This window comes from Oncorhynchus tshawytscha, linkage group LG27, assembly GCF_018296145.1.
Source record: "Oncorhynchus tshawytscha isolate Ot180627B linkage group LG27, Otsh_v2.0, whole genome shotgun sequence".
NCBI lineage: Eukaryota > Metazoa > Chordata > Actinopteri > Salmoniformes > Salmonidae > Oncorhynchus > Oncorhynchus tshawytscha.
The window spans coordinates 12,971,979-12,995,459 of record NC_056455.1 but is presented as its reverse complement, the minus strand read 5'-3'; the positions used below and the strand labels follow the sequence as shown (position 1 = coordinate 12,995,459).

General features: G+C 41.1%; 2 protein-coding genes across 10 annotated transcripts; both read right to left on the bottom strand.

Moving 5' to 3' along the window:
* Positions 1 to 609: 609 nt before the first annotated feature.
* LOC112226107 (transmembrane protein 106B) lies at positions 610 to 10,711 on the bottom strand. Of its 8 annotated transcripts, none has more exons than XM_024390344.1 (7): positions 10,626 to 10,711; positions 8,661 to 8,874; positions 7,848 to 8,001; positions 7,550 to 7,690; positions 7,395 to 7,438; positions 3,986 to 4,039; positions 610 to 1,887 (listed from the first exon to the last, which is right to left on the bottom strand). In XM_024390344.1, exons 2-7 carry the CDS (start codon positions 8,867 to 8,869, stop codon positions 1,770 to 1,772), a joined length of 720 nt encoding a protein of 239 aa, XP_024246112.1. In that variant the 5' UTR covers positions 8,870 to 8,874; positions 10,626 to 10,711; the 3' UTR covers positions 610 to 1,769. The 8 variants fall into 8 exon arrangements, with proteins under 8 accessions (XP_024246112.1, XP_024246115.1, XP_024246108.1 ...); XM_024390347.1 differs by having other exon boundaries at positions 8,661 to 8,871; positions 10,626 to 10,709; XM_024390340.2 differs by lacking the exon at positions 10,626 to 10,711 and adding an exon at positions 10,007 to 10,158.
* LOC112226106 (next to BRCA1 gene 1 protein) lies at positions 10,434 to 23,433 on the bottom strand. Of its 2 annotated transcripts, none has more exons than XM_042307046.1 (19): positions 23,206 to 23,433; positions 19,713 to 19,775; positions 19,596 to 19,614; positions 19,480 to 19,502; positions 19,206 to 19,391; positions 17,973 to 18,050; positions 17,615 to 17,811; positions 17,159 to 17,284; positions 16,675 to 16,878; positions 16,300 to 16,459; positions 15,874 to 16,143; positions 15,516 to 15,723; positions 15,103 to 15,390; positions 14,836 to 15,003; positions 14,306 to 14,711; positions 14,102 to 14,184; positions 13,633 to 13,708; positions 13,355 to 13,451; positions 10,434 to 13,135 (listed from the first exon to the last, which is right to left on the bottom strand). In XM_042307046.1, exons 1-19 carry the CDS (start codon positions 23,305 to 23,307, stop codon positions 12,962 to 12,964), a joined length of 2,928 nt encoding a protein of 975 aa, XP_042162980.1. In that variant the 5' UTR covers positions 23,308 to 23,433; the 3' UTR covers positions 10,434 to 12,961. The 2 variants fall into 2 exon arrangements, 1 of the variants encoding a protein (XP_042162980.1); XR_006080086.1 differs by having other exon boundaries at positions 13,034 to 13,135; positions 13,610 to 13,708.
* Positions 23,434 to 23,481: the final 48 nt, after the last annotated feature.

The following is a 23,481-nucleotide window of genomic DNA, read 5'->3' as shown; positions in this document are numbered from 1 at the left end:
ATCACAGATGAGGAGTTATGGGGATTGGAAACCTGAGGTTTGTGGCAGGCAGCCAAGTCTTGGGTTGTGTTCAGTAGAAACAAACAGGAGAAAATGCTTGGTTACAAGTTCAGGTAGTGGTAATTATATTCTGCTTCAAAAATTTTCCGTTTCATTCTTACTGGATGCAACCCCCAGTGAGTGCCTGTCGTGGGAGAGAAATGACTAGAAGTAGTCGCCAGCCCGTTGACATGGGTCACGTACAGTTCATTGGCATGGCCACCTGCATTGTGCTATTTTGCAGGTAAATTATCAACTGTGAAACTACAGTCTCAGACAACTGGACCAGTTGACAGGAAGGATAACATATTCTCAGTAACAGAACGCAGATTACAACATATCTGTACAAAGTCTTGGAGTACTCTATAAGCCCTTTTGATGACTTCCTCTCTTGGCCGTAGTATCCACTAACATGCCATTATCTTCTCCTTCTTGTCTTCCAGCCGTGACAGAATGTTCACACTGCAAAAACAAGCTCCAGTACAGTGCTAAGATTGACAACAGATACTCTGTGAGTGAATGGGATACACCGTGATAATGCTATGTATTATTGATTTACAGTACACAAGATTATAGGAGTGTTTTTATTTCTCAACATTACAGTCCATACAGTACTCCCAGCAGTGGTGAAGAGCCCATATCCAGTCATTGGTGAAGACGACCCATATGGACTGGACCCAACTGTCATCAAGGAAACTTATGTAACTTTAGCACCCATTTAAATATACATCATTTAATTATGTGACCAAACAAGGAACTTGTACTCTATTTTCTCAGGCTTTGTGATTTCATTATTGAATCCTTTAAAATGCATACAACGTTTTTCACTAATCTGACAAAGGTGGAAACAATGCACTAAAACCCTTAACATAAATAATAGAGGAAGTAAATATTAAGAGTATTTGAACAGAGCATAAGAAACATTGCCATGATTTTGCTATAGTGCAAGGGAGTAAATTAGTTAGTTTCCCCATTACAAAAATACCTGTGGTGACACTACTAGTCTATGTGGATTCCAAACAATTTAACCATTTTTCCCTCACTAATAATCTAATTTCAGTGACACAGAAAAACAATAGGTGAATTAATATCCAGATCTTGTTAGAGCTGTTAGAATTAGTATACAATTAGAGATGATGGTTTAACATAAAAATCACATGTGTGGTCAGTAGTCAGACAGAACTGTAATTCCGATGTGATTCCATAGAAAAGTTCTGTGATCAATGCTACATAGTTGTATGCATAACGTTAAGAATACTTACATGGTTTTAGCTACTTTAACCAATTAAAACACATACAAAAGTAATTTACTTGTTTGTAGAAGTGCACCGACAATCTGTTTTATTGGAAATTATGCACAAATATAACATCTGAATTAAATTTGTGCAAATTTGTAGTCTTTCAATTTCAGAGTAACTCTTTCAGTAGAATAAAGTGGCAAAAAATAAATTTTCACAGTGCAGAGCCTCCAACCACCTCAATGACCCTACTTATAAAGCTCTACAGAGGTGCATAAAAAAGACAAACAGAACATTTTAGAGCTTTAATTTGAATTTCAAGCTCCACATTTTTGTTGTTTCTTTCTTCCCCAGAACATTTGGATTTTGGAAGAAAAACCATATGGTTTTTGACCACACTGTCACACAGTTGTTCTCCACAGTTCACCTCATGGCCTGCTCCTCAGTCTTCCCCTCACCCTTGCCATCCTGCCCCTAATGGAGCCCTTGTTCTCAGGGTGTAGGGTTGATGAGGTGGGGTGTTGTGGTGTTAGACCCACAGTCGATGTATTCAAACGTGTCCAGGGAAATCTGCTCAAAGTGGGCCAGGTAGTAGACAGTCATTGACATCCTGAGGGAGGAGGATGGTTACAGATTATACAATTGTTAATCTATTATTTATCAAATGTAATGATAATTTATGTAATTGTACCAGATTTAGGTCAGCCAGCTATTAAGGTTTCCTAACCACAACCATGAAATAAACTCTTAAACCATCACTGTAAAAACTGGGCCATGTTAACAAGCAATACAGCCCTTTTATATCCCTTCCTCAGAGTTTAACCACTAATAAGAAATACAGTGCCTTGCGAAAGTATTCGGCCCCCTTGAACTTTGTGACCTTTTGCCACATTTCAGGCTTCAAACATAAAGATATAAAACTGTATTTTTTTGTGAAGAATCAACAACAAGTGGGACACAATCATGAAGTGGAACGACATTTATTGGATATTTCAAACTTTTTTAACAAATCAAAAACTGAAAAATTGGGCGTGCAAAATTATTTAGCCCCCTTAAGTTAATACTTTGTAGCGCCACCTTTTGCTGCGATTACAGCTGTAAGTCGCTTGGGGTATGTCTCTATCAGTTTTGCACATCGAGAGACTGAAATTTGTTCCCATTCCTCCTTGCAAAACAGCTTGAGCTCAGTGAGGTTGGATGGATGGAGAGCATTTGTGAACAGCAGTTTTCAGTTCTTTCCTCAGATTCTCGATTGGATTCAGGTCTGGACTTTGACTTGGCCATTCTAACACCTGGATATGTTTATTTTTGAACCATTCCATTGTAGATTTTGCTTTATGTTTGGGATCATTGTCTTGTTGGAAGACAAATCTTCGTCCCAGGTCTTTGCAGACTCCATCAGGTTTTCTTCCAGAATGGTCCTGTATTTGGCTCCATCCATCTTCCCATCAATTTTAACCATCTTCCCTGTCCCTGCTGAAGAAAAGCAGGCCCAAACCATGATGCTGCCACCACCGTGTTTGACAGTGGGGATGTTGTGTTCAGGGTGATGAGCTGTGTTGCTTTTACACCAAACATAATGTTTTGCATTGTTGCCAAAAAGATCAATTTTGGTTTCATCTGACCAGAGCACCTTCTTCCACATGTTTGGTGTGTCTCCCAGGTGGCTTGTGGCAAACATTAAACGACACTTTTTATGGATATCTTTAAGAAATGGCTTTCTTCTTGCCACTCTTCCATAAAGGCCAGATTTGTGCAATATACGACTGATTGTTGTCCTATGGACAGAGTCTCCCACCTCAGCTGTAGATCTCTGCAGTTCATCCAGAGTGATCATGGGCCTCTTGGCTGAATCTCTGATCAGTCTTCTCCTTGTATGAGCTGAAAGTTTAGAGGGACGGCCAGGTCTTGGTAGATTTGCAGTGGTCTGATACCACTTCCATTTCAATATTATCGCTTGCACAGTGCTCCTTGGGATGTTTAAAGCTTGGGAAATCTTTTTGTATCCAAATCCGGCTTTAAACTTCTTCACAACAGTATCTCGGACCTGCCTGGTGTGTTCCTTGTTCTTCATGATGCTCTCTGCGCTTTTAACGGACCTCTGAGACTATCACAGTGCAGGTGCCATTATACGGAGACTTGATTACACACAGGTGGATTGTATTTATTATCATTAGTCATTTAGATCAACATTGGATCATTCAGAGATCCTCACTGAACTTCTGGAGAGAGTTTGCTGCACTGAAAGTAAAGGGGCTGAATAATTTTGCACGCCCAATTTTTCAGTTTTTGATTTGTTAAAAAAGTTTGAAATATCCAATAAATGTCGTTCCACTTCATGATTGTGTCCCACTTGTTGTTGATTCTTCACAAAAAAATACAGTTTTATATCTTTATGTTTGAAGCCTGAAATGTGGCAAAAGGTTGCAAAGTTCAAGGGGGCCGAATACTTTCGCAAGGCACTGTAAATAGGTCAGTCTCTGACCCCATTGGTTTACTAGGTGGGTGAAGTTGTGTTTCGGTTTATCATCAAAACATTTAGTCATGAACTATTATGGTATTACATTTTTTCCCCCACTGAACACAGATTCAACATGATTCTTGTTCATTGTTGAATATATGCATTATAATCTAAATGGATAATCTGTGGGAGCAAAGCTACATTTGGGGGGGGTTTACCCATACTGACTGACTGGGCACATACTCACTGAAGATGGACAAATAACGTGTGGATCTTGATCGTAGATTTCTTGCAGTAATTGCTGGGAAGAATAAATAGGAGAAAATCATGAATAACTTCAGGATTTCCTTATGAAAGATGTGATTTCAAAAACAACCCACTGGGCACAAACTAGTTGAATTAGCTCTGTTTCAATGTAATTTGACAACGTATTGTGACGTGAAATCTATGGAAAATACATTGATTCGAAAAGAAGTCATCAACTGTTGTTTTGAGGGTGAAATTTCAACAACAGGATTATGTATGTCATCATGGTAACCACATTTAAGACATTGTATAAAATGTTGAATTTGTACCTTTAAAACAAAGTCAGAACTTCAATGTTATATCCACTATCAGAAAAAAATAGGCTGGGCAGCACCTCCTACTGAATAATTAATCCATCTACAGCTACCCTTGAGTCTCCCATTCAGGGTTTTAACCAAGCCCAGCCCAGCTTAGCTATGAGATTTGTCATTGACTATTACCAATGTGCTATCGTGACAATTATTGAGAGATCTCCACTTTAAAACTAAATAAATTCACTGTTGCTATCAAAGTCATTCCAAAGGGTAGGTTTAACAGAGTAAATTCAAATATGATCATACTTTAGCAGTTATCAACAATGATGCTATTTAGGCCTATATCACATTTGCAAAGTCATCAACAGTTGTTTAAATTCAACCTAGAATTAACCTAAAAATAGACAATACAATAGGCAGAGCGTTTCAAACTCTGGTTGACTTCAAATTGAATGAGATGCACCTTCTACTTGATAGTTACATCTGTGCCAAAGACTTCATCTGGCTGTAATTCCAAATGTATAATGTGTGTTGGATCTCCATCTTAACCAAAAAGTTCAAGAATAGGACTAAATAAATTCAAACTTTATTTAAAGTGCATTGAAAGTTTAATTTAATCGTATTCTTTAATTTAGATTTTTGGTTAAGATGGCTTCATGAATACAACATAACATTGTTAATTTGTAGACAAACTGGAATTAAAACCAGACTAAGACAGTGGCACAGATGGAACTATCCAAGCAGATGATTAAAACCTTTGTCAAACATCTCCTGTAGGCTTACCCTGGCGTGACATTTTGTAACCATGTAAATCTCTCAGACAAGGTGATTTTTATCAATATAGTCACCTCTATTTACTCAGATTCTAAAACTCTAATTAGCATCAAAGTAGACATCATGCAAAACTACAAATCCCTGCGCGTCATCTCTAGCTGACACCTTTGCTAACAAGTAGTGTTAATTTAAAACTTGCACAAGAAATATATTAATTACTACATTTAGATAGTAAGAATCTTTGGATTAACTTTTGCCTCGATTTGGCAGTCTCATCCAGATCATCATGGAATTTGTAGTTCTGTATGATATTAGCTGCTAATGTGGCTTAGCGTTTAATTTTTTAGGGGTAAATACAGGAAAATATATTGATATGTCACTTAGTCCTAGAGACTACCCGGTTATCAAAAATATCATGCCAGGGTAAGCCTATACGAAACACAGCCCTTATTTTAAGTGTTTCTAAAATCCCCTATGGGAAAAATGAATGGTGGGAAAACGATTGGAACCATTTCCTTGCTTGACTGCTAAGTTTTATGGGAATTATGACTCATACTGTGGTACTCTATGGGACTAAGCCAGTGGCTCAGATGGAACTAGCCAAGCAGTAGATCCATGTAACTGCCAAATTAATGGAAACACTTGCGTAAACGAGGGATAAAATGAATATTGAAACCGGTATCCGGAGTGAATTAAGCAATTAACATCCCCATCATGATAATGGTCATGTATAAAAATGCTTGGCAGGCCACTATTTTGGCTACGCCCAATAGGATAATAAGTACCCCATCCACAGGGCACGAGTGGTCACTGTATGGTTTGATGAGCATGAAAATGAGGTGAACCATATGCCATGGCCGTATCAGTAAGCAGATCTCAACCCAATTAAAACACTTATGGGAGATTCTGGAGTGCACCTGAGATGGCGTTCTCCAACAACAACACACCAAATTACAGTATTTCTCATGGAAGAATGGTGTCGCATTCCCATAGAGTTTCAGACACTTGTAGAATCTATGCCAAGGTGCATTGAAGCTGTTCTGGCCCAACACCCTATTAAGACGCTTTAGGTTGGTGTTTCCTTTATTTTGACAGTTACCCATACCTCTCCTTTAAAAAATGTTGATATTTGGTTGCGTTGTCAACCAAACAATTCAATATTACTTTTGTAATAGGGTAAATTGCTTAAAGTTAAGGCTATCTTACAAGAGAACGTAACATTCAACCTTAAAATGAGTAACATATCCAAGGCCACATTGAGGATACTGTAACTATACATTTCTTATGTAACCATATAAAAGTCTGCATGTTCAAAAAGCACACAGGTCCTCACAGGTCTGTGGAGATCTTCACAAGTTCTGTCATCTGTGCAGAATATCAAAATGCATTGATCAGTTGCACCATATACTTTTAATGTAATCTCAACTGCAATCTAGGCCATTTGGTTCTGCTTTTAAAAGAAGTGCAGTAAAAACCATCTGTTTTATCAATAAACAAAATATGACATTGCCTTCCCATTTGAACTTTGCTGGGCTTTTAAAATGGTTGAAAGCACAGTGATATACATTTGGGGTGACGACAATCAAAAATCGAATTGTTATTCCAATGGAATTTGGTTGAAAGCATAGTGACAACACAATGGAAATTCATCTAACTTTTGACTGTCTTTTTGAGTGGGTAAATATAGGTTGAAATCTCATTGAGCAACATGTTAACCAAATTTAACCAAGTATCCATGTTAAAAAGACATGGGTGTGCCCAGTGGGAATGCTTTTGACTACTTTCAGTCCAGAGGCACTTTCATTTTGTGAAAAGGAATTGCTACTGCTAGTAACAATTAGCCTGCAACACATGGAAAAAAATGGAGATGGATTGCACATGCCAGTGTTCCCAGCTAAGCAAGTTATGCTTGTTTATGTACTTTTGTAAGACAAATACTTAATATCTGTTCAAACATTTGATAGTCATGCCTCAAAGTTGCTCTAAATACAAAAAATAAAACATGTACAGTTTTGCTCAGTCTTTATACATTATTTAAACCTAGCCAAGAAAAAGGAAGAGAATAACTGTCTGTAGAGCACACAAAATAAATTCTCACGTTTACAGCGAATGAGTTACATTACTTTCACATGACAACATGCCACAATCAAAATAAGCTTAACTTTACAGCACAACTAAATTAAAAGGACTGCGTCACTATATTGTAAGTGTGTTACCATGGCACTTTGTGTAACCAAACAGCCACAAAAGCAGCTTTATGTCTCACTACTGACGCGATGGAATAATCAGCACCAGACATAATTTAACCAAGGTTATACTTACTTCAGACCCTCCTCCACTAGCGTGACAGGAATCTCAAAGGCAAACTGTCAGGGGAAATAATGAAGAGCGTTAGTGAGTCAAGTAACAATATTTAGAGGCTTTCAGAAGCTAACATCTCCGCAATATAGCAGTTGGTAATGATGGGAGGTGCTCACCGTTTTGTCCGTGAGTGGTTTGACGGTGGTGACATTTTTCATATCAGCCTTGCCCACAACCGTTTTATCAAAAAGAGCCTGCACTGTCAAGTTATAGGCCTGAACTGTAAAGAAGTTGTCATTGGTAATATTCATGATGTTCTGTGATGGGAGAGAGACAAGGCGATTATTACATTCACCTCCAAAAACACACTCCAGTGATGCAGAGGAAGAGACAAGAGGCCAATACTTTTATGGCATAGCCCAGATAGAAACCGACTGTGTGGTATATGAATGAACAAGGCCAATGAGGTCTCACCGTGATGTTCATTTGGACAGTGGTCGGGGTGAAGTAAACATAGACAGACTTGACAGCCCCGGGTGAGAGGATGACACTGCGAGGAAACAAGAAGAAGAGGACCAGCGAGCTGACCAGCAGGCACAGCGTCACCGACACAGTGACATACAACTTCCTGTAGGGGGACATGATATGTACAAGTTGAGTATTGATTGAAGGCCCAGTGCAGTCAATGGTTTTTTTCTTTGTTTAATATCACATTGTACAACAGCTGATGAAATTAACACTGTAAAAGTGTGCTTTTTTTTTTGCTGGTTGAAAATGTAATCTACACAGGATGTTCTAATCAGCAGGTTTGCATGGGCAGGTGTTTTATATTTCCATGGTGACATCACCATGTGGTTAGTAGACCAATAACAAAAAGCTCCAAACCTCTGCAAATAACAGCTAGTTTTCCTCTCTCCAGTCATGCTGCATTCAACTGCTAGTTGGAACTAGAAAACTCTAAAATGTACAACTTGCTAACTGGTTGTTATACACGTGCTGCGTTCAAGGAATCAGCAAAAAAAATCGCTAAAAAGCTTGTTAATTGAAATCTATTACAGTAAGTTAATTCATTGTTACCCTGCATTGCATTGGCCATTTTAACATACCACAAGTGTTTTCATGCAGTATACACAAAACACACCTAGATACAGATGCCCACTCACGGAACGCAATAATACTTCGCACACACACTGAACATCTCTACACACCATAGACTTAAAAATACCTTCTAAATGCTGCATGTGGGAAATAAAACAATTGTTGCTGTAAATCTCAACAAGGTCTTACGTGTGTCGTGGTTTCAGCCTCTGATCGGAGCAGGGGATCACTGCCACCAATTTGCTCTCCTGGCCTCGTGGGATGCGGCCCGTGCCCTGGCAGGTTGGACAGTCCAGTGTTTCCTCAGAGTGTCTCCTGTTAGAGGTCTTTCTCCTGTCCTGCTGGGGTACGATGGCCTGCTCATCATTCTCACTGGGTTGACTGGAACCAGCTCCCATGCCTACTAAAGAGACAGTCATATATACAGGTAACTGCCAAAATAATGGAAACACCAATATCAGGTGTCTTAACAGGGCGTTGGGCCACTACGAACCACCAGAACATCTTCAATGCATCTTGGCATAGATTCTACAAGTGTCTGGAACTCTATTGGAGGGATGCGACACCATTCTTCCACAAGAAATGTCTAAATTTGGTCTTCTGTTGATGGTGGTGGAAAACGCTGTATAAGGCGCTGCCCCAGAATCTCCCATAAGTGTTCAATTGTGTTGAGATTTGGTTACTGAGACACACACACCCCTGCGGGGAAACATTTGACTCCCATTCAAAATCCTATTTTCCCTAACCTTAACCCCCTCTAGAAATAACCTTTTATTTGTGGTGACCTGCAAATAGTCCCCAGTTGGGCAAATTTTTGTTTGTTTACCATTCTTGTGGGTACCAGTATGCACTCCTGAGACCCCCCTTTCAAAGTCACTGAGCTCTCTTCTTCTAGCCAAAATAATAGGCAACTGGGGATTTTTTTATATGACCCTAAGCATGATGGGATGTTAATTGCTCAATTAACTCATCTGCTTTCAATATACTTTGTATCCCTCTTTTACGCAAGTGTTTCCTTTATTTTGGAAGTTGCTTCACATCAATATAATGATACTTTACTATTTGATATTTGTGACGACAAAGGATTATATTATGTATGTATGTGCTTTGCTGTCTTGGTGGATTTCAATGGAGATTATCTTAAATGCATACAATTAGACGATGTCTAACTTCGCAGACACCATAAATATGAACCAATTAGATCGAATTCGGCTTTGTCCATACATCAAACATTTTATGTGAATTAAGACTACAATTTAGCAAATAACCGTGGGCGAACGTTAGTTTTAATCTAAACAGAAATTTGACTGCGCATTTATAACACTCCGCATACAAGTCTTGTGATGAGTTTCGTTTCTCTGCCACCCCTGAAGAAAACAACTTGTTTCACTGCTTACTTGCCTTGTTTATGGGGTGTTACGATTTATAATGACGGCGCCGTCATCAAGATTATCTGTAATCTAACTCCACACAATACGCCTCACAGCAGTCGGGAAAATGGTCTAATATTCTTCTTATGTTGGTCAAATACTCACTGAGCAGTGGAGCAATTCTCTATCCAGATGAAGGTGACGCAGCGTAATTTTGCTGCCACCTACAGGAAAGAATTAAAGTGGCTATATGTAACTTTTTGGGGAACACGAACAAACTCAAAGAGGAGTTCTCGATCTGTAATTTTCATCGAAGTCTAAGAAGCGGTAGATGTGTTCTATTTTTATGCTTCCCGTGATTGTTTTATTTTCGAGTCTTTTACTTTCAGTTTTGTACACCAGCTTCAAACAGCTGAAAAGACTATTTTTAGTTATGGAAAATATTTCAGTGGTTTAGAGGGTACAATTATTATTTACACTGCACTTGCTAGTAGTCAAACTGAAAATAGGCAAACGTTAGCAACCAGAAAAATTTCTGCATAGTGTATCTTTAATAGGTATACTCCCATTTATTCAAAAAAGGAGTGACATCTAAGTGTAGTGATTTTTATTAGAGACAATATATTTGTACATCACAGGTAGCCTATGTTTTTTAATTGCCTGGGAACCAAACATAGAATTGCATTGAATTCTAGGTCGGCAGAAACGAGCGTTTGAACCAGGAAAGTTTGTTTTCACGATCTCTACAAGCCAGAATGTTGAATAAAATTATATTTTTACGTACTTTACCGGTTGTCTTTATGGTTGGTCCTTTTTGTGGAAAGAATGTCAGACAATACTTACCACAGGGAAGTATAATTACATTCAGATTTCACCTGAAGCATGAGCAAAACCATGTAAACACGTGCACGTGCTCGGCAAGTAATGCATGTATTTTTATCATGTGTGCATGCCGGTAAAGTACATTAAAATATAATTTTATTCAACATTCTGGCTTGTGTAGAGGTCGTGAGTATAAACTTTTCCTGATTCAAATGCTAAATTCTGCCGACCTAGAATTCAATGCAATTCAACGTTCCAGGTAAATCTTAAGTGCAACACAGAAAGAGTTCAGACAATCTGCACATTATCCCCTCCAAAAAGTTATCATTCTTCACCCTCTATGAAAATATCTTGCCCATATATGGAAGGTATGAATGTTTCAAGTACATGTAGACATTTATGAATCGCACTGTTTCTGACCTCCATTAACCTGCCATAATTTCTGACATATAGTTTTCCACTGTGGGAAAAGCTTACTTGAATTAAAAAGACCACAATCCTTATTGTCCTTGAATTCAGTTTCTCTTTGACACCCTAAAAGTTGACTCAAAAGTGGCATTAAAGCAGATACCATCACCTGGTAGGACTGTACATTTGAGTCATTTAGCAGACACGTATCCTTTGGTAAGACCCTACCCCTAAGAACCATTAAGACTACACTATTCCAAAATAGTGTTAATTCTTTTTCACAATGCTCACAACCCTGTCAATTTCCCCTTAGTGTACAATACTTAAGCAAACCTTTCCAGTATCTTTTCTTCAAATATAAACATATTAGTACAGTGGAAATTCAAGCACAATGACGTGAGCAAGCTTCAACCAGAAGAACATAGGCAAATCTTCCTTCACATTTCAGAAACAGCCCTCAAGCAATCAAGTCTAAAAACAAAAAATATTTTAACAACAATTACCTCCTTGGATCACCTGAAACACGTTAGCATTTCCTTATTGGAAAATAATAAGCATTTCAAACTAGTTACATAATGCTTGATTTCAGTTTAAGTTCTGAAAGAACTTGACGTACATTTAAAAAAAAGAATGATACCAAGTGGAACGAGTCAATGCTTTTGATATATCATGATCACCAGGCCCCCTGTATGGTTCTGAAAAGAACCCCCTCCCTCTGAGGACAATATTGAGCAGATTGAAGACATTTTGTAAAGGAGGTTAATTCATTTCTTGATAAAATCCCTTCAACAGGACATAAAAAATTATAACATCCTTCACTTCTTGAGCAGCTAGTCTTTTGGGTTTGCATCAATATTTATTTCTTCCATGTGCAACAAAAGAAATCATTTGTATATTATATTTACATGATTTTTCTTTTTAAACCCAAATATACTCCTAGTTAAGAATGGTGATTAATATACCCTCTCAAAATGTAATTAAATGGAGTGCATCAATGTAATGGTCCTCATTTCAAAAATACTTCATGTGTACACCATTATGCACAAATATCCATAGCATGTTGTCAGCCATGGCACGACATCACAGAAAGTAGGGGAATGATTATCTTCAATCAATAAGACACGCACCGTGTCTACAGTACACTGATACTTTGAACAGTTAAGCTGAGAAAGGTTTAAGCATGTGGGGGTGAGTGTTTGTGTGTGTTTTTAATTGCTGTGATCTGAACGAAGCATAGCGTTCTTCAACACTGACTGTCATTCACACTTGGAACGAGGACCCTGACGTGTCCACTATTCAAACACTCTATGAAGTTGATTAACGTCATACAATGTTGACTATTGCCACAGCTTATAGAAGTAAGTCCTATATGGTTCTGTCTCTCTGTGATAAATATTACACCCAACACCCCTTCAGCTAAGCTCACACCTTTTCCTGTAACTCTTGTTGAATATACCTGGTCTATGGCTGCATATTCAGCCTGTATTCCAATCTATGATTTCAAGGGTGAATATACTGTTTAACAGGAATGGCTTGGCGATAGCAACTTGTGATATGTTTGCCATTTGTTACCACAACAATGAAGGTGTTCTCCTGGAAAGAGTAGCCCACCTCATCCACCCCCCTTCTGTCTCCTCCTTTCCTATGCAAAAGCCAACAGCCAGAAACGGCCATGTTAAATGAATCTACATACATACATACATACATACTGTAGCTATTTGATAGTCTAAATATCCCAAAGTCCGTGGGAATGTCTCTAGGTCATAAATCAGGATACCTCCTGTCAACTTGGGCCAAATCTAAGAGAGGAAGAAGAGACAAGAGGTCAAGGCATCAGAGGTTACACCCATGACGCCACCCCCGCTCCTCGTTCTCCTCCTCCCTCTCTCCTCAGTAGCGGGTGGAGTACCAGTCATTGTCGGTCATCTGGACCAGTTCGTTGACCACGTCCAGCAGGTTGTAGTTGTGTTTCTTCAGCAGCCGCTGGTTGAGCGGCCGGTCACCAAAGCCCATCTCCACCAGCACCCCCATCATGGTGTCCTGGGTGGCTCCATCCACTGGGGGCTGCAGGAAGGACAGTATACTGTTAAAAATACACCTCCTAGATACTTAACGACTCTGATAGTCAGCAATGACATGTTAAAGTAGCCTCACAATGGTGGCATTCCAGTTCGATGTCTCAACCACCATGTTGATATGATATAGCAATCCTCTGAGATTGCAAAAAGGATGACCGTGAATGCTATCATTAACAGTACTGTAGGAAGTGAATGGAGGACTGACCTGCACTGGGCCAGGCTGCCCAGTGAACAGAGCCTTGTAGGCGGATGCTGCGACAGACAGGGCTCCTTTCACCAGGCCTCCAGTGATGCCTGGGTGTCTAGAAGGAACAAGACAGACAGAGAGGGCCAGGGAGTGAGTCTTACTGACACCATTTTGTTTCTGGTCAGCCAACACTAACATCAATAAATTGACATTCCACTTTAACAAATCTCTTTAACAAGAGAGATCTAGGAAAATATTAGCATCTGAACTGACTGAGTTGCACATCAGGGTCCCACCTAGGGTCTTCGGAGTTGTCTTCTGAGTCATCAGAAGCAGATGGGCTGTCTGGTTGGCTGTCTGGCTGCTTGGAACCTTTCAGACACAACCACAGAGATGACTGGTTGGTTATGTTCTGGGAAAAGGATATACCGATATGCTCATGTGGATAAGTTGTAGCGCTCTAGAGGGGAGTGTATACAAGGTGCTCTTTGACAAGAATAACTCTCCAAGCAGACCTCTACTCCATAGCCATTGACCTAGTGCTTAGTACTTGTGTTCGTTAGAACCAAGCAGACATATTGTACTTCGATATTACCGCTGAATGCCCAGACAGAAAAAAAGGCACTGCAGCAAGCAGAAAACATTATTACTGTTCGGGCATTGTCGTCAGTTAGGCCCAACTTCCTTCATGTGACGAGCAAAAACGCTTTGTTTCCTTAAGTTGCTGGAACTACTGTTCAGTATGTGACCATGTATGTTCCTTACCATCCTCTGACTCCCCCGGCTGGTAGACCTCAGTCCTGTCCAGGGACTCCGCTGCTGCCTCGGTCTGATCATTGCCATCTAGGCTGAAGACAACACCAACAATATACATCTACATTTTGGAACATCTCAGCAATTTAGCACTGTCAAAGTGTGTAATAGCACTGTAAACCTATTTCCAAGCACTGCTGGCCCAAGGTTTCTCACCTGGGTGTAAGAGCTGAGTTCAGCCGAGGGGGTGCCACCACCACAGGGGTTAGGGGCACGGCGTCCAACGTCTGGGAGGTGCACAGCATATCGTTAGCGCTGCTGGAGCCTGAAACCGTCTCTTCTGCTTCATCGTGCTCCCCCTCGGGAGTGGTACGGCCCTGGTGGTCAGGGTCTGTGGACTTGTCGGGGGCGTCGCCAGGCTGGGAGAGGGCGGAGCTGTACATGGACTCTCCCAGCGGGCGGCTGGTGTCAAAGCAGTCAGGGAGGATGATGATGTAATCCTCGGATGAGGCAGAGGAGGAACGGCTGCGGGGGCCCCTGTTCCCCTCTGTCAACTCTCCTTTATCTTCGTCCCTGCTGGCGTCCACGCAGATGCTCTCGATGTCTGACTCCAGACCCTCATCTGCAAACGGTCAAACTATTTAATTGTTGTTTTTTACCTGACAACAGGGCCCAGATTTGAGCTCAAGTGGTATTTATCAACCAATCAACTAATTGAAAACAGGAGGATAAGTTGGGCCAATCACCTGGCATCATCAGCTCTGGTATAGCCATCTGGGGTGGTGCTAGGGCTGTGAGAGGAGCCACAGGTAATATGTCCCGGGTTTTCTCCAACCTCGCCTCCAAACGCTTCTCAACACCTTTCCCTTTAAGAGAAGAGGAGGCGGAGCCACCTTGGGCTGCTGGGCGGACCACTGTGAAGATCAGGGAAAGTAATTTTGGTTATACTTTGTTATGGCCCTTAATCTGGTATTAACATAGGCTTAATATGGAACTAATTAATAAAAACTCACCTTTGCCGGGGCAGTTCCCACGCAGGGGTGTGTGTTCTGGGGCCTCCTCCAGTGTGAGCGAGCGCATCACCGTCTCACACACAAACTGAGTCCCGCTCATATCCTCCTCTCCCTCCTCCTGGGCTGGAACCCGGCCCCCCTCCACCCCTGGCCCCAGGCCCTGAGACGGCTGGATGCTTTTGACTCCCTGGGCCTGATGGGCCTCTGCTTCCTCCTGGATCAACCCCAGAGTGGGCTTCTCCTGCAGGGGACCGTCATGGGGCAGTGGGGATATGCACGGGGTCATATCTGTGTGGAAGGGAAAGAGAGAATGAGAGAGAAATTCAGAAAAAGAGACGGCGAGACCCTAAGTGCAGTCAACTGATTAGGAACACCCTGCAGATTTAGCATGTGAATAGCAATGGAAGGCTTACCTGCCGGGGTGTTGCTGGGCACGCTCTCTATTTCCTGAACAATGTTGATGTCCAGCAGCTCAAAGGAGAGTAAGTCCTGGGCTGTGAGCAGGTCCACAGAGGGAATGTAGTATTCTCCTTCGTCTTGGTCCACTGACATGAGTGCTTGGTCCCTAGAGGCTGCAGTACCAGACTTCCCACCCTTATCTGTGGAGAGGGGGTTCTTCCCCTGTAGAGCACCAGCAGATCGAAATATGTTACCCAGACAGAATACATTCTTAACTGAGATTACTACCATCTTTTCCAGAGAACTACAGCATTGTATAGCAGTTTGGGATTGGCCACTGAGAACCAAAGTCAAGAGGATGGGTGGACTTGCCTGAGGGGTGACGCAGGGCGACACCAGCACGCCATCTGCCATCACGGCTGAAGGGGCCAGGGGGTCCACCACAATGCTGCACCAGACGCGAGGGCCAAACTGCTCCCCACCGTGTGCCAGACGCCAGTGGGAGGTGTATGAGCCTTCCAGGGCTGGGGCGCATAGGGCCACGCTTACCACGCCCACCTGACCTGGCTGCAGGAAAGGCACAGCCACCTCACGCCAGCGGTCACCCGACGCCACCGCCAGATTCCCCCACATGAACTTCAGCTGAAAAGGAGATGGGGGTAGAGAGAGAAAGAGACTGTCAATGTTATGCCTAACTCTCATCGTCGTGTCCTCCTTTCTGCTAAGTGTACTGTGGCTGTCAATGGTAACCTCAGATAATGTGCATATCCCAGGTGCATCCTCATCCCATAATAGTACCTTGGTTTCAGAGCTCCAGCTCACGCTGCCAGTGTTTCTCATCTTCCAGTACTTGATGAACTTGGTGCCCGGGCGAAGACGAGTCCCATCAGGCAGGTTCTCATCCAGGAACAGGGCCGTCATGGCTGGCACCACCAGAGGGCAGGGTCGCTTGGGACGTCTGGTGGACACAGCGCCAAAATACACTATTAAACCACAGAACAGCTCTACAAAGCACAACTCTTGCTTTCCTTTCCCTCCTTTTGACAGCAGTCTAACTACAGAGACAAGACCTGTGCCTCTCACTGGTTTGACCTTAAGATACACTGAATACAAAGCCATGCAAGCAGTATCTCCTTTCATCTAATTTTGGTGAACTGTCCCTTTAAGACGTACTCTGGGCTGTTGGCCTGGGTGGCCCTGGGTTGGAGCAGGACGGGGGAGGAGCTCCCGTCGCCAGCAGCACTCCACTGCAGGCCCCTCCTTTCCATCTTCAGCTGCTTCCTGATCTCCTTTACCTCCGCCTTCAGCTGACGCTTCTCAGCCTTCAGACGCTGCTTCTCCGCCTTACGGAAGCTCCGGTCCCCTCGCCGGTAGAACCTGGGGATGAGGTAGGGAAGGGGAGAATGCAAGGGTTTCTGATTGGCCATCATAGGACAGATAAAGTTCTGACAACTTTCTGATGACAATGATCATTGTAGGATTGAAAATTACAAACACAAAACAACCCCCAAAATGGAGAGCAATTTCTCATATCAAACGATAGCAGCCCCATAAACAAGAATTAATTCACATTGGCACCCCATAAGCATTAAATGAGGTTCCAAAAAGTGAATATGTAACTGTTACAATATGTCATATTTTCCAACCCTGGTCTTACCTGCTGTGGTCTGGGGCTGGTGAGCCGTGCTCAGGGATAGAGAGGGGTGTTCTGGCTCTCACCAGGTTGTGGCTGGGGTCATGGGAGAAGCTGCAGGGCTCACACAGTGTGCAGGACGTACACACACTGGGAAAAAGAAACCAGACATTCAGGGAGTGGCACACCAAACAAAGGCCCTTCTGATTATTTTAAACTGATCTTCTTTGGTTTCGCATACTGAAGAAATGGAAATGACAACTGATCGAAGGAATTAGTTTGTTCTGGAGCAACACAATATATGTTGGAGGCACTAAATTAAAAGTATGTGGGAGTAGGCTATTTACAAAAACATGTAAGAAAATATCTGATTACATTGGTGTTTATTTACCTTAACTCACATTTGAACTAATTCACATTTGTCAATGTCCTCCCTAGTCTCTCTCGAAGCCACCTCTCTTCTCCTCCTCCCCTTCTCACCTGCACTGGTATCCTCCCCCAGCGGTCTGGCCCCGGCAGCTGCTGCAGGCAGGGGTGGAACTAGGACCCCCAGGCAGGGTGGAGGAGGTCACCTCAGGGATCTGGGCCTCAGCCCCAATGGGCTTGTGGATGCAGCACTGGCCTGAGAACTCCCGACAGATCTTCTCCACTGCCTCCCTCACTACTTGGTCTTTGAACTGGATGACAAGAGTTTGGGTTACTGGTTAGCTAGTGAGTTTCATTTCAATCTATAAAAATATACACATACAACCATATAATGTCAAGGTTAAGTGGTATGATTCTAAATAGTACATTCATTGACGATAAAACCACAGTAATTTCCAAATCATCTCCTCACCTTCTCCATGTAAGATGTAAACCATGCTGGAGGTGTCTTATCTTCCTCTTTGGTCCCCTTTAGTTCTTTCATGATCACCTTGGAAACCAAAGTAGAAACACATCGGTGAGAAATCAGACAAATAAGCCATATTTATTGTAGGACACGCAATGATTTAGTTTGTTCTTTACTTTTATTAAATTAATACCTAATGACACAAAAGCTCATCCAATTTGAAAGAATTAGCTACTGAAAAGTAAGTGCTGAGCAATTAGTACTTTGAGGTCAGTTCGGTATTGGTTCGATTATAAAAACAACATTAAATACACTATGCATTATGTGGGTTGAATGCTGTAACACAGGATAAAGCAATGAATAAAAATCCCATGATGATGGTAGTGACTGCCCATTACTGCTTATCAACCATCCTTTATTCACCATACATTAATGAAATATTTCAGTTGTTGTGTATATTACATTTGTTTTATTTGATTACTTTATTATTTCAAGTCATCTCATCTCTATGTAGCTGCTGCCTATGCAGTCTGACAAAATCTAAAAATGTAGTTCTTCAAAGTAAATAAGGCATACTTTTATGACTGCTAAATAGCTACTACCAATCACCTAGATCGTGTATTTTCTGGTAGATACCCCACGAAGCGTTGCTCTCTATATCACATCACGCAATGGATCTTGGTCATTGTAGTTAATTACCGCATTTTATGTGCTAACCTATGTAGAATATTGGCCTGTTGGAATCTACAACTCCTTCCTACATCACACAGTTCAGGCTGGATCTAATTTATCTCTGGAGAATGTGCGCATTGAGCTCACAGAAATAAAATGAACGAAATGGAATTCAAATATATATATGTATGTATAAAAATATATTTTTACACATTTATTTAACCATTCAAGTCAGTTAATAACAAATTATTATATTACAATGACAGCCTACCCCGGCCAAACCCTTCCCTAACCCAGACGACGCTGGGCCAATTGTGCGCTGCCCTATGGGACTCACGATCACGGCCAGTTGTGATACAGCCCGGGATCGAACCCGGGTCTGTAGTGACGCCTCTAGCACTGCGCGGCAGTGCCTTAAACCGCTGCACCACTTGGTCCCTATAATTTAACCAACATTGGTCAATTAGTTGTTTAAAAACCGAAACATAACCAAAATGTTGGTTAATCGCTCAGTACTATTAAGTAGGAAGTATACAGTAGTGTGCATATCTATAGCTCTGTCCTTACCATGCCCTGTTCGGGGACAGCAGCCTGGACCTTCCGGCTCACCACCTGAGCCAGGGTTGGGCAGTGCTGTGGGGGACGGAACCCTCTCTTGGGCTCCCCTCCACTGGCCTTGGCCGGCACACGCGTGGGCTGACCCCTGGTCTCATACACATTCATGTGCAGCCGGTTCCCTTGCCTGGATGCACTCTGATGAAATCAACAGAGGAATGATGGTTAATGTATTGCTTTGTTACTGAAAGGTGTATTTTGAAGTCAGATTTAAGTTACCACCTACCTTTAATGCCTCCTCATACTCCACTAGAAGAGGAAAAATATCATTATTGGACATGTTACATTGAATAACTAATTCATATTATGTTTGGTACAAAATAAATGTGTTTTACTACTCACTTTGGCTGTTTATGGATACCTGAAACACAAAACGGAAATGTATTGCAACAACATTGTAATAGCATTGTATTACCAGTCCCAACAAATTAACATTGCCGTAACTCTTCGCTCACTCACCTCCTCATTCTCCTCATCAAAATAAGTAACTTGTAGATTACACAGGCCAAAGGACCTTTTCACCTGTAGACAAAAGACACAATCTATAAACCAACCAGTGTATTACATGATTCAGCAAGCTGTATCTCAGACAAAGGACAGGCACCTCCAAATGGAATAAAAGTGATCCTTTCAAGAAGAGCCAAAAATCAATCATCTTATCACGGTTATATTTAGGCTATGCCGTAGTATCCCATATTTGCTCATTGAATGAACAAGCAGGGCTATGATGTAGCATATGATGCCTGAAAGGAAAATTGATCGGTTTCCTTGAAGGCAATGCCTTGGCAACATGGAGACACAATGGCATTTTCAATGAGGATGAACTCCGTGACTGGTGACTGGACAGCAGAGTGACAATGGAGTCGGAGCTTGCTGCTGCCAGGAGATTCAGAGGCAAACAGTCTCATAAACTCTCCATATAGGAAAAACAACAACTGGCATCTACCATTCAGTCTTGCACTCACTGAAATTAAGATTTCCCATTTTACTGTGGGAAGAGAGAGAATGCAGCCCATTGCAAGATATTTTATTGGCTTGCTTTGGAAAGTGACACATCTTGGCACAAGGGGATGTTGTCAGATGAGGTGGCTTGGCTCAAATGTTTATTTTGACATCATATGGCTGGGCTGTTAAACCCTGGAGTGAGAGACGGAACCCTCAAGTGTCATAAGCCAGACTCGCCCTCGAATCAATACCACCCACAATGACGTCAAAAAGACTATAGTACTAACATGAACCAAGCTATCATAGGCGAGTAACATGTTCTGTTATTGTAGTTATGAAAAGGAAATGAGAACCACAGAGAACTAGCAACATTAACTGTAGCACGCAGTGTAGCCCTCCATCTCAATAGCCTGACTGTTGTCAATAAAGTGTCACTGGGTTAAATATGAATTACCGGTAATCCCAAAATGATGCAACTGAATAATAGATGATACTGGGGATTTTTTTGTATATATCTTTTTACCTTTATTTAACTAGGCACGTCAGTTAAGAACAAATTATTATTTACAATGATAGCCTACCAAAAGGCCTCCTGCGGGGGAGGGGGCTGGGATTATTTAATTGTTTTATTTTTAAAAATTAATTAAATTAAAATATAGGACAAAACACACATCACGACGAGACAACACTACATAAAGAGAGACCTAAGACAACAACATAGCATGGCGGCAACACATGACAACTAGAGGTTGACCGATTAAATCGGAATGGCCGACTAATTGGGGCCGATTTCAAGTTTTCATAACAATCGGTAATCTGCATTTTTGGACACCGATTATGGCAGATTACATTGCACTTCACAAGGAGACTGCGTGGCAGGGAGACGACCTGTTATGCGAGTGCAGCAAGGAGCCATGGTAAGGTGCTAGCTAGCATTAAACGTATCTTATAAAAAAACAATCAATCTTAACATAATCACTAGTTAAACTAGTAATATCATCAACCATGTGTAGTTATCTAGCTTGTCCTGCGTTGCATATAATCGATAAGTTGCCTGTTAATTTATCATTGAATCACAGCCTACTTCGCCAAACGGGTGATTTAACAAGCGCATTCACGAAAAAAGCACTGTCGTTGCACCAATGTGTAGCTAACCATAAACATCCATGCCTTTCTTAAAATTAATACACAAGTATATATTTTTATACCTGCATATTTATTTAATATTGCCTGCTAAGATGAATTTATTTTAACTAGGGAAATTGTGTCACTTCTCTTGCGTGCTGTGCAAGCAGAGTCAGGGTATATGCAGCAGTTTGGGCCGCCTGGCTCATTGCGATCTGTGTGAAGACCATTTCTTCCTAACAAAGACCGTAATTCATTTGCCAGAATTGTACATAATTATGACATAACATTGAAGCTTGTGCAATGTAACAGCAATATTTAGACTTAGGGATGCCACCCGTTAGATAAAATACGGAACGGTTCCATATTTCACTGAAAGAATAAACGTTTTGTTTTTGAAATGATAGTTTCCGTATTTTACCATATTAATGACCTATGGCTCGTATTTCTGTGTTATTATATTATAATTAAGTCTATGATTTCATAGAGCAGTCTGACAGTGGTGGTAGGCAGCAGCAGGCTCGTAAGCATTCATTCAAACAGCACTTTCCTGCATTTCCCAGCAGCTCTTCGCTGTACTTCAAGCATTGCGCTGTTTGACTTCAAGCCTATCAACTCCCAAGATTAGGCTGGCAATACTAAAGTACCTATTAGAACATCCAATAGTCAAAGGTATATGAAATACAAATGGTATAGAGAGAAATAGTCCTATAATAACTACAACCTAAAACTTCTTACCTGGGAATATTGAAGACTCATGTTAAAAAGGAACCACCAGCTTTCATATGTTCTCATGTTCTGAGCAAGAAACTTAAACATTAGCTTTTTTACATGGCACATATTGCACTTTTACTTTCTTCTCCAACACTTTGTTTTTGCATTATTTAAACCAAATTGAACATTATTTATTTGAGTCTAAATAGATATTGAACATTATTTATTTGAGTCTAAATAGATTTTATTTATGTATTATATTAAGTTAAAATAAGTGTTCATTCAGTATTGTTGTAATTGTCATTATTACAAATACAAATATAAATATATTACAAATATATATTATAATCTTTTTTTCTTCTTAAAAAAAAAAAAAAAATACACCGATTAATGTATCGGCTTTTTTTGGTCCTCCAATAATCGGTATTGGTGTTGAAAAATCAAAATGGTCAACCTCTAATGACAACATAGCATGGTAGCAACACAACATGACAACAACATGGTAGCAGCACAAAACAAGGTACACACATTATTGGGCACAGACAACAGCACAAAGGGTAAGAAGGTAGAGACAACAATACATCACACAAAGCAGCCACAACTGTCAGTAAGAGTTTCCATGAGTAGATAGGTTCTGCTTAGTCTATTTTGACAGTCACGCCTTCATGCGCTCATACCAAGAATGTCACTGGTCATCTTTACTGTTGTTGTTACCATTGACATGGTTACGACGCATGTATACTCATCTACGGGGATGCCCTCTACAGGGCAGGCAACAAATGAATGTCTAATGCATCTTCATCAAAATGTAGGCCTATTGTAATATATCCACTTTTATCAATAGCAGCGCCTCTTATTTTTAGCATTGCTCGATACTATGTTGTTGCGACTGGGATGTTGTTGTAGTACTGATTTTCTTTTCGTTTAGATCGGTAGCTACTGTAACTACTAGCTAACATTAGGCCCTAATTGTTAAATATTAGATTGTCATAGCTAGAACAATGTTTTCAACTACAGGGTATCAATCATTTATACAAGGTATACAACATTTAGCAAATAAGCGGCCGGCGATCGATGGTTGATAGCTTTAGCTTCAGTAACAGCCTACCGTAAAGGTATGCCAAGGTGAATGCTGCTATGAAAACACCAGCGTCGTTATCCTGCTTACCATGGCCTCCATTGACTCCCAACTCTTCGTCTCGGAACCTGACAGAAGAAAATTCTTCGCATTCCCCCTGAAATTCACCTTCAAATTGATGTAGAAGTCCATTGCTTCTTGTTTCTATGAATTAAAACATATCAAGGAAAACAAAAATGAATCACTGTTGCCGAGATAAATACAGATTGTCTGCCTTTATGGTATGTGACTTATCCGGATGAGGCGTCTTTTCTGTTTACATCATCAGCTATGTAGACACACCCATACGACCACGTGACAGAAACG

Excerpts from the sequence above, each read along its gene's own strand:
- LOC112226107 (XM_024390344.1), bottom strand. The coding sequence starts at position 8,869 with ATGGGAGCTGGTTCCAGTCAACCCAGTGAGAATGATGAGCAGGCCATC. Across the intron at positions 8,002-8,660 it reads AGGCTGAAACCACGACACAC|GAAGTTGTATGTCACTGTGT; the intron begins GTAAGACCTTGT and ends GTCCCCCTACAG. Across the intron at positions 4,040-7,394 it reads CTAGTGGAGGAGGGTCTGAA|CAATTACTGCAAGAAATCTA; the intron begins GTAAGTATAACC and ends TATTCTTCCCAG.
- LOC112226106 (XM_042307046.1), bottom strand. The coding sequence starts at position 23,307 with ATGGACTTCTACATCAATTTGAAGGTGAATTTCAGGGGGAATGCGAAG. Across the intron at positions 17,285-17,614 it reads GGGGGAGGATACCAGTGCAG|TGTGTGTACGTCCTGCACAC; the intron begins GTGAGAAGGGGA and ends TCTTTTTCCCAG. Across the intron at positions 15,391-15,515 it reads GCCCAGCAACACCCCGGCAG|ATATGACCCCGTGCATATCC; the intron begins GTAAGCCTTCCA and ends CCTTCCACACAG.